The 13,483-nt window shown below is 58.4% G+C and overlaps 2 protein-coding genes across 14 annotated transcripts in view; one reads left to right on the top strand and one right to left on the bottom strand.

The window, feature by feature from the left end:
* Positions 1-114: 114 nt before the first annotated feature.
* LRRC26 (leucine rich repeat containing 26) lies at positions 115-2,721 on the top strand. The gene is made up of 2 exons (XM_080561405.1): positions 115-849; positions 1,687-2,721. The coding sequence occupies exons 1-2, from the start codon at positions 141-143 to the stop codon at positions 1,944-1,946; spliced, it is 969 nt and encodes a 322-aa protein (XP_080417531.1). The 5' UTR covers positions 115-140; the 3' UTR covers positions 1,947-2,721.
* Positions 2,722-3,424: 703 nt separating this feature from the next.
* The window catches only part of GRIN1 (glutamate ionotropic receptor NMDA type subunit 1), a 34,565-nt gene continuing 24,506 nt past the window's right edge, over positions 3,425-13,483 (bottom strand). For 2 of the 13 annotated variants that reach the window (XM_080561392.1, XM_080561397.1), the window contains 4 exons: positions 13,007-13,152; positions 11,129-11,380; positions 10,239-10,349; positions 6,562-7,699 (listed from right to left, as the gene is read on the bottom strand). In XM_080561392.1, the coding sequence (XP_080417518.1) occupies positions 7,496-7,699; positions 10,239-10,349; positions 11,129-11,380; positions 13,007-13,152 (713 nt within the window). In that variant the 3' untranslated portion in view covers positions 6,562-7,495. Of the gene's footprint in view, positions 4,626-6,561; positions 7,700-10,238; positions 10,350-11,128; positions 11,381-11,541; positions 11,584-13,006; positions 13,153-13,483 lie in introns of those variants that run through there. The other 11 variants (XM_080561401.1, XM_080561402.1, XM_080561393.1 and 8 more) reach the window with 9 other exon arrangements.

The raw sequence follows: 13,483 nt of genomic DNA, 5'->3' as shown, positions 1-13,483 counted from the left end.
AGCTGGCTGCTTACCTGGCTGGAGCGACGCCTGGCAGGGGGAGGGACGAGGGCACAGCCACACCTTGCCAGGGAAGGCATCACTGCAAAAATATTTCCTAAGAAAAGTGCAGCTCCACCCCGCACAGCACACGGTGGGGAATGCACAGAGCTACCGGGAGCCGTGCGCGTCCACCCGCTCACCGCACCCAAGGGTGCCGGGCAAGGACGAGTGACTGGGCAAGGCGTGGGGCGCTGGGCAACCTGCCCCCGGGGGGAGCCCTGATGCTGGGGGCCGGGGAGCCCTCTCTGCGTGAGTGGGCAGCCACGGGCGTGTGGAGGGGCCCCAGCACCGTGCTGGCCCTCCTGCTCCTCCTGTACCCGCTGCCCGCACCTGCGTGCCCCACCGCCTGCCGCTGCTGGGCAGGGGACGTGGACTGCCGCCAGCGCGCCCTGCATGAGGTGCCGCCGCGCCTGCCCACCAACGCCAGCACCCTCTGGCTCGGCTACAACTTCATCGCCGTGCTCAGGGCACGCGCCTTCCCCTCTCTGCCAGCGCTGCTGCGGCTCAGCCTGCCCCATAACCACCTGGGGATGATCGACAGGCAGGCGCTGGTGGGGCTCGGGGCGCTGCAGGAGCTGGATCTCAGCAACAACTACCTGGCCATGCTGAGCCCCGAGAGCTTCCTGCCCCTCGGCAGCCTGGTCACGCTCAACCTGGGCAACAACAGGCTGGAGGAGCTGGGGGCTGGGGTGCTGAGTGCCTTGCCCCAGCTCCAAGAGCTCTTCCTGCATGGGAATCCCTGGGTGTGCTCCTGCAGCATCCTGCCCCTCTGGCGCTGGCTTGGTCACAACAGGGACAAAGTGCCAGGTGAGTGCCCCAAGCCCCCACCTGCTCCATCCTCGCTCATCATCCCCATCAGCTGCCAGGCCATGGGTCTGCGGGGATGGGGTTCCTGTGGGTGTAGCAAGGTTTCCCAGAAGACAGCCCCACTTGGGTGGATTTGTCCCTGGGTCTGGTCCCTGGTGCCACCCTCCAGTGGCTGGTGGCTGGTCCCTGGTCACCAGCAGGGATTTCCTGCAGAGGCAGACTGGGTAATGGCACCCGGCGCTGTCCCCGGCAGTGGCACCAGTCCTGCCACAGGGAGGGCGAGGGGTGACGGGCAACGGGCACCTGTGGGGTGGACATCACCCCTGACTTGGCCACGACTCAGTTCCTCCAGCCCCTTCCCCAGTGCCATCAGGAGAATGGGTCTGATCCTGCATTTCTTCCTCCGTGAGGCTTGGCGAGAAGCAGCTCCGCCAGCGGGGTCTCTCCCTCTGCTGCTACCCACTCCCATGCCTCTTGCCTGCATTGGGGGGGGGCTTTCTGTGGCATCTCCGGGCTGGCTGCTCACTGCTGCCCATGCCTGTCCCCAGGGAGCCAGCCCCACCGCCTTGCCTGCCCCTTCCTGTGCTGCCCCATCGTGTCCTGCCCAGCACTGCGCCCACCTCCCTGTCCCATCCCACTCCCCAAGGCGCAGGACCTACGCAAGTGCTGGACCCTCACTGTGCCCTTTGTGCCCTGCCCTGGGCTATCTCGGCCAACATGGCCCCACAGTCCCTGTCCTCCTGCCCTGACCCCTCTGTCCCACGCAGACCTGCTGTCCCTCCTGTCCCTGGCACCCAGCTGCCCCCTGTGCCCACCACCACTGCTTTTCTCTTCCAGAGGAGAGTTCGCTCCAGTGCGTGTTCCCGGAGCAGCTGAACACGTACCCGATCATGGCCTTCAGGAACGAGTCCTTCTGGCCGTGCCAGAAGACCCCACTGTCTGCCCAGCACTACGCCACCTTCCTGCTCCTCGGGCTGTCCTCCTTCCTGGCCAGCATCATCTTCTGCACCCTGATGGGCTGCGTCGTGGTCATTTACCAGCACCTGCGCAAGGAACCCCGCTTCTGTAGGAGACCCCTCCTCTGCAGGGGGCACTGAGCAGGACCGCCAGCCCTGGGCAGTGCCTGCACCCAGCTGTTGTGAAGGTTTCCCTGCGGAGCAGTGAGCGGATGCTCTGCTCCTGCAGAGTGCTTCTGCTCCTCCCTGGGGCCCTGAGGAATCCCCAAGCTCTGCCCGACTGCCCCCAGCTCGGCCCCGCTGCAGCACTGCTCCCTGTCTCGGGAGGCTCCCTCAGGCTGCCCCCAGACCTGCACAGCCCCTTCCCAGGGGGACTGCTGACCCTTTTCCTCTGGCTCACCCCCTCCTGCCCCTTTGCTCCCCAGGGCTCTTGTGTGCATTTCAGGGTGCACTGTTTACCTCCCTGTGCCTTTTGGTGAACCCCGTGAGTCTCTGGGTGCCTTCTGGTGCCCCAAAGACTCTCCGTGCCTTTTCTGTGTCTCCAGAAGGCATTTTATTGTGTCCCAAAGCTCTCCATAGGCCTGTTCGTGCACTTGAGGATCTCTGGGTGCTTTGAGGGAACTCCAGAGCTTCCATGCAGCAAAGGAAAGTATAAGCTGGGGTGAAGGGGTCAACCCCCAAGGACGAGAAACAGTCCTTTCTGGCACGAGTTCCTACCCACCGCAAGGCAATAAGAGCCATAATGAGATGGCCATGGGTGTCAACCTCCCCCTGTTAGCTCCTGTGGCATAGAAATGATCTCCTGCCTGTGCAAGAGCTGTGGCACAGGCCAGGGATGTGGTCAATGTGTCCGTTGGCAAGCTCTCAGTGGAGGTTAAATAAACCCTGCAGAGAATAAATCGTCACCTCTGTTGTGACTTGCTCTCATCTTTATTTCCAAGACAGAGAACAGCCCAGTGTGCATGTGGGCCTACTCAAGAAGGCCTGGGCTTCCCATGTGGAGCCAGGGCCTTGCCTGTCATCCTCCGTCATCCCCTGAGCCCTGCTGCCCCTGCCTGCTCCTCCCAGGGGGACAGTTGTCCTGCCCGGGGGCTCAAAGCTGAAGAAGCCATCGTGGCCACAGACTGGGCATCACAAAGGAAAAGCCTTGGAGGGGATGGGGATGGGCACTGGGGGTGCTGCTGTGCCCATCACTCTGCTCATCCACACATGGAGCACGTGGGAGCGGTGGGGGGGGGGGTGTCCTGCAGGAGCCGGTGGCACAGCGAGGAGATGGCTGCTGCCACCAAGCAGGAGTGGCCAGGGAAACGTCCTCAGCAGCCTCACCCCAGTTTTCCTCTGGATGGAGGGTGCGAACCAGCCTGCAAGGGGCTGGCATTTGGGTGGTTTCAGCCCAGGTCTGGCCCCATGCTGGCCAGCCCTGAATAGCAACGTCCTGTTCCTCCCAGTCCTCCCTGCAGCTCCTATCCCCCCCCCACTCCTTCCCTCCCCATCCCTCCACCTTTTCTGCTCGCGTGCCCCGCAGCAGCGCTGGGTGAGGCCCTGATTCAGTGCAGGGCTCCCAGCCAGCTCCGCCGGCAGGCAGAGACAGACAGAGGCAATAAAACCAGCCCGTGATCCAGTCTAGACTTTACTGAGCTCTTGCAAAAACTTGGTATTAATGTTACACTGACGTATAAAGTCGAATGGGCTCGATTTCTCAGCTGGAGCAAGATGAATTTGATGGAACCACTGCAGCCAGTGGGACGATGCTCTCAGACCCCAGCTGCCCTCCAAAAATCCTGCTGGCCCCGTCTGCCCCCTCTGCTTGGCTGGGGCAAGGAGAAGGCAGTTCTCGACGCTGGGGCTTGGTACCAAATCGCAGGCGGGATTTCTGCTCCCCAGCTCTGGGGTGTCCACAGCCGCTCGTGGAGCCTGCCTGGAGGAAGCCTGGGGGGCTGGCACGCAGGCACGGTGCCCACGGGAGGAGGGCTCCAGGCAGTCTTGTTTGGTCACCTCCTCCTGAGCCAGGACCTGGTTTTGCCGTGTCTCCTGGTCAGGATGGCTGCAGTGTGGGAGCTACGTGCTGGCCGTGGCCTGGCCTTGGGGACAGCTGGTGTGCAGAGATATGGGGAGCCAGGATCTTGTCTGACAGCGTGCTGTAAGCTCCAGAGCACCAGGTTCAATTGTACCATAGGCTGATGGAGGGGAGGACCGGGGGGCTCATCCCTTGGCCAGGAGCAGAGCGCACGTCTCCCAGCCCTGCTGTGGTGGTGGTGGAGCACGGCACGGCAGAAGCACACCCCTGGACTGCCGAACTACACAGGCTGCTCCACCAGCACAGCTCTGGGTGCTCCGAGAGCCACACACGTGTGGAGAACACGGAGCCTGCAAGGTGAAGCACGGGTTTGCAGTCTGGCACCAGCTCTTCCCTGCTACTGTGGGAGAGCAGGCACCACGTGCCTTCGAAGTCCTTTCCCCTTGCACGTAGCTGGCCAGTGGCGGTACTGATCAATAACAGCACAGGTTGGAAGCGATTACCTCTGTACAGTGAAGTCCAAACCCTGTCCTGGTTCCGCCGTGCGTTTTGGGGCGTGAGTATGGCAGCAGGCCTAGGGAGGGAGGGAGATATACAATGAAGTCACTGTGTATGGATGAAGGATGCTTTCCTCCCGTCTCACCCAGAAGAACCCATCAGTGTCCCTTGACAGGCAGTCCTGGCTGTGCCTTCCCGCTGTGTCGGGCAAGGGCTGATGGCCCCCGGGGAGCAGGTCACACCACAGTGCTGACGGAGGGGTCGGAGAGGTTGAGCTGGCCGGTGATGTCGGTGGGATGGTATTGCTGTAACACACAAATACACAGACAAGGAGAGAGAAGTGTTAGGCAGTCACGGCACTCGCCCCCGCGCCTCCTTGCACCCCCTGTGTCCCTACGGGATGTCTCTGGGGTGGATGCAATGGCCCCAGACCTGCTGCTGGCCGAGGCCCCATGCCCAGTGTGGGCTCGTGCAGAGGTCCTTGCAGACGCTCTCCAAGCACCCTGCGGCCTATGGGAAGGACACCCAGGAGCAGGGCGCAGCGCACGGCGGCCGTGTCGCCTGCGGAGCCGGCCTGTCCCTACATGGGGACAGCTACAGGAGAAAGCTGTGACCCCCCAGCCCAACCCACAGCCACGCCTGTGGTTGGAGGGTCTGGCTGGTGCCAGCTCAAGCTGTGCTTTGAGGCCAGGGTGTTGCACCTCCTTGCTTGAGTGCCCCTGCTCTCACTATCCTTCTGTGCAGGTGAGGAGCCGTGCCGTGCGGGTGATTTGTGACTAGCTGTAGCATCACTTGCTAATGTGAGAATGCAGCCTGTGCTGGAGACGTGGCCTGGATCTGGGGTTCTGCGCTCCTCGCAGTGGGGGCCCGGCCAACACCCCCGGGAAAGACCTCCCCAGCAGCGGTCCCACCAGCAAGCAAGCAGGGAGAGCAGAAAAACCCCTCAACCAGCCAGAAAAAAAAAAAAAAAAGGAAAAAAAAAAGAAAATAGAAAAAAAAAAAGCAAAAAAAAAAAGCCCTTCCTCCTCAGGCAGGGGCTTATAGCTGGGCAGTTATTTCCTCCCTACCTCCTTCCAAATGTCCTTCCTCTCCCTCTCCTAGCTCCAAGCCCTAAATGGGTGACACCAATGCATCTGCCACCACTTTGGGAACCTAACTTGGGCAGAAGGACTTGGTGGGTCTCCTGCTGCTGCATGGACCCTCTCTATATTGGCTTGGCCGTGCACCTAGGAGGGCTGCTGGTTTGCTGGGTTTCCAGGGACTCCTTGGTTTTTAGAAGGATTTCACAGGATTTAACCCATCCTCTGCTTCCTGGGGGCAACTGTGGCCCTCGCACTGCTGCTAGTGGCTCTAGCACTGTGGCTACCCTGTGTGGCCCTTCAGCCTGTGCAGGGAGGTCTGGTGGCCCTCCAAGCATGGTGTGGGCTCCTCGGGGTTCACCTGTGTGTTTTTTTGCTTCACAATGACCCCAGCACCTTGGCAGGGAGCTGCTGGGGCAGGGGCTGGAGCCAGCACAGTCCCATCCCTGCAGTGCGCGTGGTGGGGACACTGCCGCTGAAGGAACACCTCTTGGGATCGCTCATTCGTGTAGAGGACCAACTACTATCAAAATGGAGCCTATATGAAATTCCTCATTGCTTCGCTGAGTGGCAGCACCTTGGCCATCTCCTGGTGGTTTTGCTCAGACAAATTGCTCTGTCACCCTGGGGAGCTTTTTCTGGCATTTTGCTGGTCCACTAAAAGCATGCCTCTTCCTACAGGGGTGCAGCCGCCCCTCTTTGCCAAAATCTCGGCTGCCACAGCAAAGCTCATGGGATGGGGCTGGAGCCCCATGGGGAGGAGATGACTTGGAGAGGGGAGAGGCTGGGCGGGTACCCAGAGGAGATGGTGCCAGCCGCTGCTGAAGGACGAGCTCCAGAGAAAAAAGGAAAAAGAAAAAAAAAAAGCAACAAAAAAAAACCACATACGGGCAGAAGAAAAGGTCCTTTGTTAAATACCCTGCGCTACCGGCCTGACGCAACCAGGAAAAAAGCCGTGTGTGGGTGTGGGTGCGTGTGTCTTGGTGCACGTGGCCGTGGGGCGGCAAGGGGCGTCTGGCAGGGGGGCCGGGGTGCTCTGGCCTCTCTGCACAGCTCCGGGAGTCCCTGACACCACCAAGTGATCTGGGGGGCCTGGCCAGGAAAATCGCAATACAAGAGCATGGCTTTGGGTTTGAAAGCATATCTCCTCCAATCACAGTTATCACAGGGTAACATTCGCGTTTACTTTTTTTTTTTTTTGTGTAGAGTTCATGCATGCAGTTTTTAATATTAAAAAAAGAAAAAAAAAGGAAAAAAAAACAAGAAAATTGTCATATCAAAACTATGTTAAAGTAGAACTAAAGCTAGAAGCACATATCAGTAATTTAGGGTAAATGATGTTACAGGGATGGTGCAATTATCCCCAAACCAAACATTATAAAGCCAAGAAATTAATCAATATTAACCGTAGAAGAGACTCAAACATGTTAAGGTATGGAAGTGAAGTGAAGGCACCAAAAACTTTAAATGACACCAGGAAGAAAATATAGACAAGAACTTAATATGTCTTTAAAAATGACTTCAACCTAATCTGGGCTCGTATGGTAGTCCCTGGCTGGTGGAAGATTTTCTGGAAGAATTTTGGGTTTCTTTTTTTTTTTTTTTTTCAGTTAAGTATTAGGATTCCAGCTAAATGCAATCTTGCTGTAGAAAATGTCAACTTTCCTTTAAAAAAAAAATATAGTTGTCTTTGGCCTACATTTGTTCGTTTGGGGCCAAAAACTAGGTTCTTTTTCAGCCAAAAAGCACTTGATTTTGGAATGGCTGATCTTTCACTGAAAAGGTGGCCTTTTCCATGAACCCCCTCGATTCTCGACCAGCTCTGGCATCGTCCCCACGCTGGCGGGGCCCTCGCTTGGCGGTGACGTGGGACGTGTGTCGTGCTGTGTCTGGGGGCCCGCGGGCTGGCAGTGGGGCTGCGGGGGCTGATGACGTCTGCAGTGGGGGCTAAGGGATCTGTGCGTCTCGTTACGTGTCTGTACGAAATGTGCCGGCTCGGAAGGTGTCTGTGTGGTTTATGCGTCTCACATGGCTTCTGTGGGGTTGCAGTAGCGTGGGTGGCTGCGATGGATGGCAGTACGTCAGCTCTGCGAGTGCTATTCGAGTTGCAGGAGCTGCCTATGGGGAACACATGCATCTCCTCCTGGGGCGGTGGGGATGATGTGCCGCGGAGAGGCTGTGCAGCTCGGGTGATGGTGGGCGCTAGGACGTTCAGAGTGGGGTGGCAGCTTCCCAGGGCTGTCTTGGCTCCATGGTGCCAGCCTGTCTCTCTGGCACTCCTGAGGGACCATTCTGCAGGGCTGCAGAGCAGAATCCATTTTTAAAACTCCCGACAACGAAAAGGGAAGAAGCAAGGCCACCAGGTTTGCATCTTTTGCTTGCTAGCCAGGAGAGCCCATGGGGCCGGGGTCAGCCTGGCCTTCCAGCCCCATGGGCTCTCAAGCCTTGCCCAACTGAGACCTGGTGTGGGCCCGCGGCTCTGCCGAGCATCACAAAACAGAGCACCTCACTGCTTTCTCGCCTTTACAAGGACCCCAGGCAACGTGTTCCCGCATGCTATGTACTCATGGGGCCTTCCACAGCAGGAGGGCACTGGGGTCTCTGAGCCAGGGCTGCTGCATTGAAGCTGGGGGCACCAAAAGGCAGGCTGTGACGTGAACTGGTAACAGCACCCTCCCGCTGGTTGCTCACCCCAAGGAGCAACCAGCGGGCCTGCCCGACATCGCCACAAAGCTTGCTCCACTGTGGGCCTCCTGCAATAGCCAGGTCTTGGACCTGCTAGCCTCAGTCTTGGCCCAGTTGGCTTGGATCTTGGTCCTGCTGGCCTGTTCTTGGCCCAACTAGCCTGTTCCCCCTTCAGAACACATGCTGGGGCCCAGCCATGTCACCCCATGGCATGCAGAAGACTGCGACGGGCTCCTAGACAGTGGGGCATCATTGCCCATAGCTGCCCCACAGCTGCAGCTGCCGCCAGAGTGGGATGCCATCTTCTGGAGCCTCTGGTGTAGGTGGTCCCTGGACCTGGCCAGCTCCTAGCCCTGGGAGGTGGGGTGGCATGAGGCCATGGATACCGCACCATGAAGCAGGATCAGACCCAGGGTGCATCCCTGGGGAGGGAGCAGGGTGTTGGAGGTGGTACTGGGGTGCCCCATTGCTCCTGGGGGAGCGGGCAGGCACCCAGGAGAGGGCATGGCCACAGCCATGGGGTCCCCTCTCCAGGCATTGCTCACGTGCCTGTGGTGGGCATGTGTCTCCTCTGGTGCCCACTTTGCTGTGATGCTCCTACTCTCCCAGGCCAGCTCCCCTCGGTTTGCTAAACCTTGGAGACAAAACATGGGGTCTACTCCAGCCAGGCCGAGGGTTCCCCTGACAGCTCTCCCTGCAGGTTTTTCTCCCCACCAGTCCCTCCTCCTCATGGTTCTTCTCACTCCCCACCTTCTCCTTGCCACACCACCCACCCCACCTCTCCTCCTGTCCCCTGGTCGGGGTCTGGCCACGCAGACCCTCCTCCGAGCCTCCCCCAAGCTCAGGGGTCTGGTCCCTGGGGCAGCGGGGTGGGGGCACCTGCGATGTTGGGGCACCACCAGGACAAGGTGGTTCAGGGGGCAGTGCGGGAGGTGACGGGGATGCTTGTCCTCCCCAGTGGGCACAGGGACAAGCGAGGAGAACGTGGGACACCCCATGACAGCCGGGGGAGCGCTTTGTGCGAGACGGCGGCAGCCGGGCCCGGTGGAGGGCTCAGCTGTCCCCGGGGCCATGTCCCAGGGGTGCCGGGGATGGAGCCTGCCCTGGTGCCAAACGCAGCCGCCTCCATGCAGCGCTGTGGCCGGAGACCCCCTGCGACATCGCACGCCGCTCCCCCCCGCGAGCCTGCAGCCAGGGACGGGCCGCCCCGCCGCGTCCCCCCCGTCCCCGCCGTGCATCGCGCCTGCGGCGGGGAGCCCACTGCAAGAGGTTCGGGCAGCGCAGCGCCCGCGTCCACACGAGACAACAGAGTAGCCACAGTGCAGAGTGTCGTACGACAGACGGCAACATGCAGAGGGACACCGGCTCAGTCCGACAGACCAACAGCCCACCCTGACGCTGGCGTGTCCGAAGCTCCAGCACGAGCAGACACGTTTGCACATGGGGAAACGGCTGGCTTTAGAGGCAGCTATTTGGAAATGTTCTCTGGTTACATGCGAGCAGCGATACTGCGATGTGGAAAGCCCAGGTTCGAACCAGGCTGGGTCTTTAACAACCTCCTCTTTCAAGCCGTGGTGCCTCTTTTCTAGAGAGGCTTCGCTGCTGACGATAACCAGAGAGAGCTGTCCCTCCTGTGCCGAGGGCTACGTCCCGAATGCTAAGTCACAAACAAAAATCACATGTAGAGAATGTGACACGTATGGCTCTCGGTGAGGTGACACAGTGCCCAAATTAAATCGGGGTGATCGTTTTTAGGCATACAATGACAAACAGGTACAGGAACACTCAGGAACAGAAAAAGAAAATAAAAATGTCATCGGTTTCAAGAGGTCAGCACCGGTACGGTGAGCAAAGCACAGAGAGGAACATCCGAAATCATCCAGGCAAAAAGAAAACGGAAACAAAACAAAAACTCGGTTGCATCTCCCAACTCATCACAGGACTCCAAAGCACCTCCTGCCTGCCCTCCAGGATCCCAGCATCCTTTCAGGAACACGGGATGACTGACTGACTGACTGACTGACTGACTGGTGACGAACATGAGCTATGCATGTACACTGGCAGCTTCGGGATGGGTGTGTGGCAGTCGATGGGATGGCAGAAGAGAGAAAGAGAGAGAAAGAGAGAGGGCAGAATTGTTCTTCTTCCTCTTACCGTATCCTTGGAGGACCTACGTCTCTTGAAGCTGGAGGCCAGGGTGGAGGTGATGGACCTAAAAGTGGCTTTCTTTTTAGGGTCAGGTTCTGCTCTACCACTTTTTCTATCCTAAAATGAATATGTATAAGCGATTAGATCTCTAGTGTGCTGTTGGAAACGCTAAATCTACTTGAATACTGCCCCGTGTCATGTCCTTCATTTGGGTGAGAGAGCTACTGGAGATGTCACTCCCAGTCCTCCAAGGGCCTCTGTGACCCGCAGGCACAGCGCGGCCACCACACTGCTACGGCTACGGGGCCGGCCTCGCGTCGGGAGCGCTGGAACCCCTCTGGGGAGCAGCCCTGCGTCTCCTGGGTGTCTGCCGGCAGCCTGCAGCGCTGACCTTGCTTCCTCGGGAGCACCTGCGGGTGCTCCGCCTGGCCCTGCCCCTTGCTTCCACCGCCAGCCTGCCTAGACCGAGAGGTGAGATGCTGCACCTACCACTAAAAAAAAAATTGCTCAGGGCCTTTTCTGAGGCTGAATCCTAGTGCCACAAGAGAGAGAGAGGACTGCATTGAAAGAGAAGTCATTGTATTCCGTAAAAAAGGTATTCCAAAATTTAAATGACGCGTTTGTGCAAAGCTGAACGTGGTTGCTGGTGTTTGTGGTGTTGTGTTGTTTGTTGTTGTTTTTTTTTTTTCCAAAGTAAAACCGTTTTTTTTTTTTTTTTTTAAGAAAAAAAAGGAAACTGGAAGAAAAAGAAAAGAAAAGAAAACAAAACAAAACAAAAAGAAAAGGAAAAGAAAGGGAGGAAGCAAAGCGTTAGCGCTATGATGTCATCAGGGTCGGGATGAACTCAAAGAGAAACAGAACTGAAAAATGTAGCCATTGGTGTTAGCGAGTCGGACCTGGTTGGCGCAGGCTGGGAGCACCAGCCGCCACGGTGCGGGGGCAGCGAGCCGTGGGGACCGGCCGCGCTCGGCGGCGGGCGCTGACAACGATTCCTCCCCAATTGCTTTCGTGCCAATGAGTGTGACCTTGCCGACGGGGGACGGAGTGACCAGGTCTGGCTCTGCTACCGCACGGGGGTAACCAAAATGTATCCCGCTGGTGCGTAGAGCATGCTCGGGGATACATTTGCTCCTCCTTCTCAGTTCTCTCTTTTGCGGACATGCACAAACGGAAAGGAAAGCAAGATGAATGGAATGAAATGTCTTTTTCTTCCATGGCATCTCAGGAAATAGCCATGGCAAAACTGTGATCCCAAAAACCATTATTTTTGTTTGTTTGTTTTAACAAATAAATCTTTCCACTTGCCTACCTTCTAGCAATGTACCAGATACTAGTGCTCTGACGTTTCCTCCTGTGGAAAAGTCTTACAATGTCAAACGGCTCTTTACCATGAGGCTGTTTATCCCCACAGGGCAGCATGCTTTGCTCACAGTCCCACAGACTCTGCCCAAGGACCCAGTGCAGTATTTTCTAGAAGGTTGGCAAGTGAAAAATGGCAGTGCGACTAGTGTGCTCTGTCCCAGCAGCCTTAACCCCGTCGGTGCTGCTGCTTTTTGGAAGCAAAGGAAAAAAAAATAATAATAAATAATAAAAAAAGAAGAAATGGCTTTTCCGAAACTCGTATCAGTGAACTGAACCCAGCGAGCTCTCAGGATGTAGCAGCCCGGCCTCGTGTTCCCCTCGCTGCTCTCGGGAAGGTGGTGTCCCCCAAGCAACCCCCATGCCCCGCCGCTCCGCGGGGACCCCGCACTGCGCTCGGCCAGCAACCCCGCCGTCGGGGGGCTCTGTCCCTTGGGCAGTGGCCCTGCAAGCGGCAGCGTCCCTGAGTCCCCTGACGGATGCCTGGCTCTCTGAGCGCCGGTTTGCTTCCCCAAGGGTGGGACGGAGCCCGGACGGTTTGCAGAGAGCACCCAGGCGGTCCCTGAGCTGGGAGGGCGCAGCGCAGCGAGGGTGGGGGGAGGCTCGGGGACGTGCCTGGGGCTGTGTCACCATCGGGTACCACCGCCCCCCCGGGCTCCCCTCACCTGGGGTGCTTCAGGGATGGGAGATGCTGGGGGGAGATGTTCTTATCCCCAAGTGACAAGAGCACGCACCGCCTCTTATGGAACCGGCTGGGGTGCGGCAGGAGAACCACAGCCCCGGGGGGGGGGGGGGGCAGGAGGGGGAGGCACTGGAAACCATCAAGAAACCCGGAGCAATTCTCCATGGGACTGCAGGGCAGGGGTTCTCGGGGGCCCAGGGCAGGGATGCTGGGGGGCTTCGGGGCAGGGCTGCTCAGGACCATGGGGGCAGGGCTGCTCAGGACCATGGGGCAGGGATGGTCAGGACCACGGGGCAGGGATGCTTGGTGGCTGCATGTGAACCCTCCCCTCCTCTGCTGGTGAGCGTGGCTGGAGCAGATCAGAGAGCCTACAAAAGTTGCTGCTGGCACCGCTGGTTCAGCTGGGACAAGATGTGGCTCTGGCACATGGTCCCCAGCAGAGCAAGGTCCCTGTCCCCAGCACCACCAAGGACAAACCAAGGCATTTAGGCCAGGTCTTTCTCCAGGACAGAGCTGGATATGACACCTCCCATGGGAGGTGGCAACGGCCAGGGGTGGCCCTGGGGACAAGCAGGGCCCTACAGCTCGCTAGCAGTGCTGTTAAGTAGAGTCACTGGGTGTGGGGCAGGGGACAGGGGGGCCCATGCTAATCCACAGCTCTGCATTCACTGATTTGGTGAAGGAATGGAAAACGCACCTGTTGGAGATTTGCTCTAAAAACGGTTTGTCCTACCTGCAGGTTTTTCCTCCACACATTAACGGCCGCAAACGCCAGCTGCATCTGCTTCCTCCGCGCGTCCTTATGCCTTTTGTAAGCTATTTCTATGAATATTAAAAATATCCCGGCAACAATACCTCCAGCCACCAGCATAAACACACCTGAAATAAGCAGGAAAGTTACAGGGGGCAGTGGGAATCGCACCACGACACTTCATTTCCTCTGCATCACGCTCAGCACCAGCAGCATCGGCCAACCCCGGCCCCCCGGCCCCTGCCACCCTCCGCAGTCCCAGAGGGGCACCCATGGTGACAGGCAGGGAGGTGATGGGTTCGGGGCATCCGTGTGAGCTCCTCTTGGCCGGGCACCGGTGATACTGCAGGGATGCTCAGGGCAGGCATGGGGTGCTGGGTGCTGCACCATGTACCAGGGCAGACCCTGTTCCCAGGGCTGTTTGCAGCAGAAAGACCCAGCTCTGGTGCTGCTGTTTGG

Source organism: Anser brachyrhynchus, assembly GCF_964034855.1.
Source record: "Anser brachyrhynchus genome assembly, chromosome: 19".
In the NCBI taxonomy this organism is placed as follows: domain Eukaryota; kingdom Metazoa; phylum Chordata; class Aves; order Anseriformes; family Anatidae; genus Anser; species Anser brachyrhynchus.
The sequence above is the reverse complement of the archived record's forward strand: the minus strand, read 5'-3'. Positions and strand labels throughout refer to the sequence as shown.

What these genes read in the sequence shown, in the direction of transcription:
- LRRC26 (XM_080561405.1), top strand. Translation starts at nt 141, where the DNA reads ATGCACAGAGCTACCGGGAGCCGTGCGCGTCCACCCGCTCACCGCACC. An exon ending in CAACAGGGACAAAGTGCCAG is followed by an intron (nt 850 to 1,686) that starts GTGAGTGCCCCA and finishes TTTCTCTTCCAG; the next exon opens with AGGAGAGTTCGCTCCAGTGC.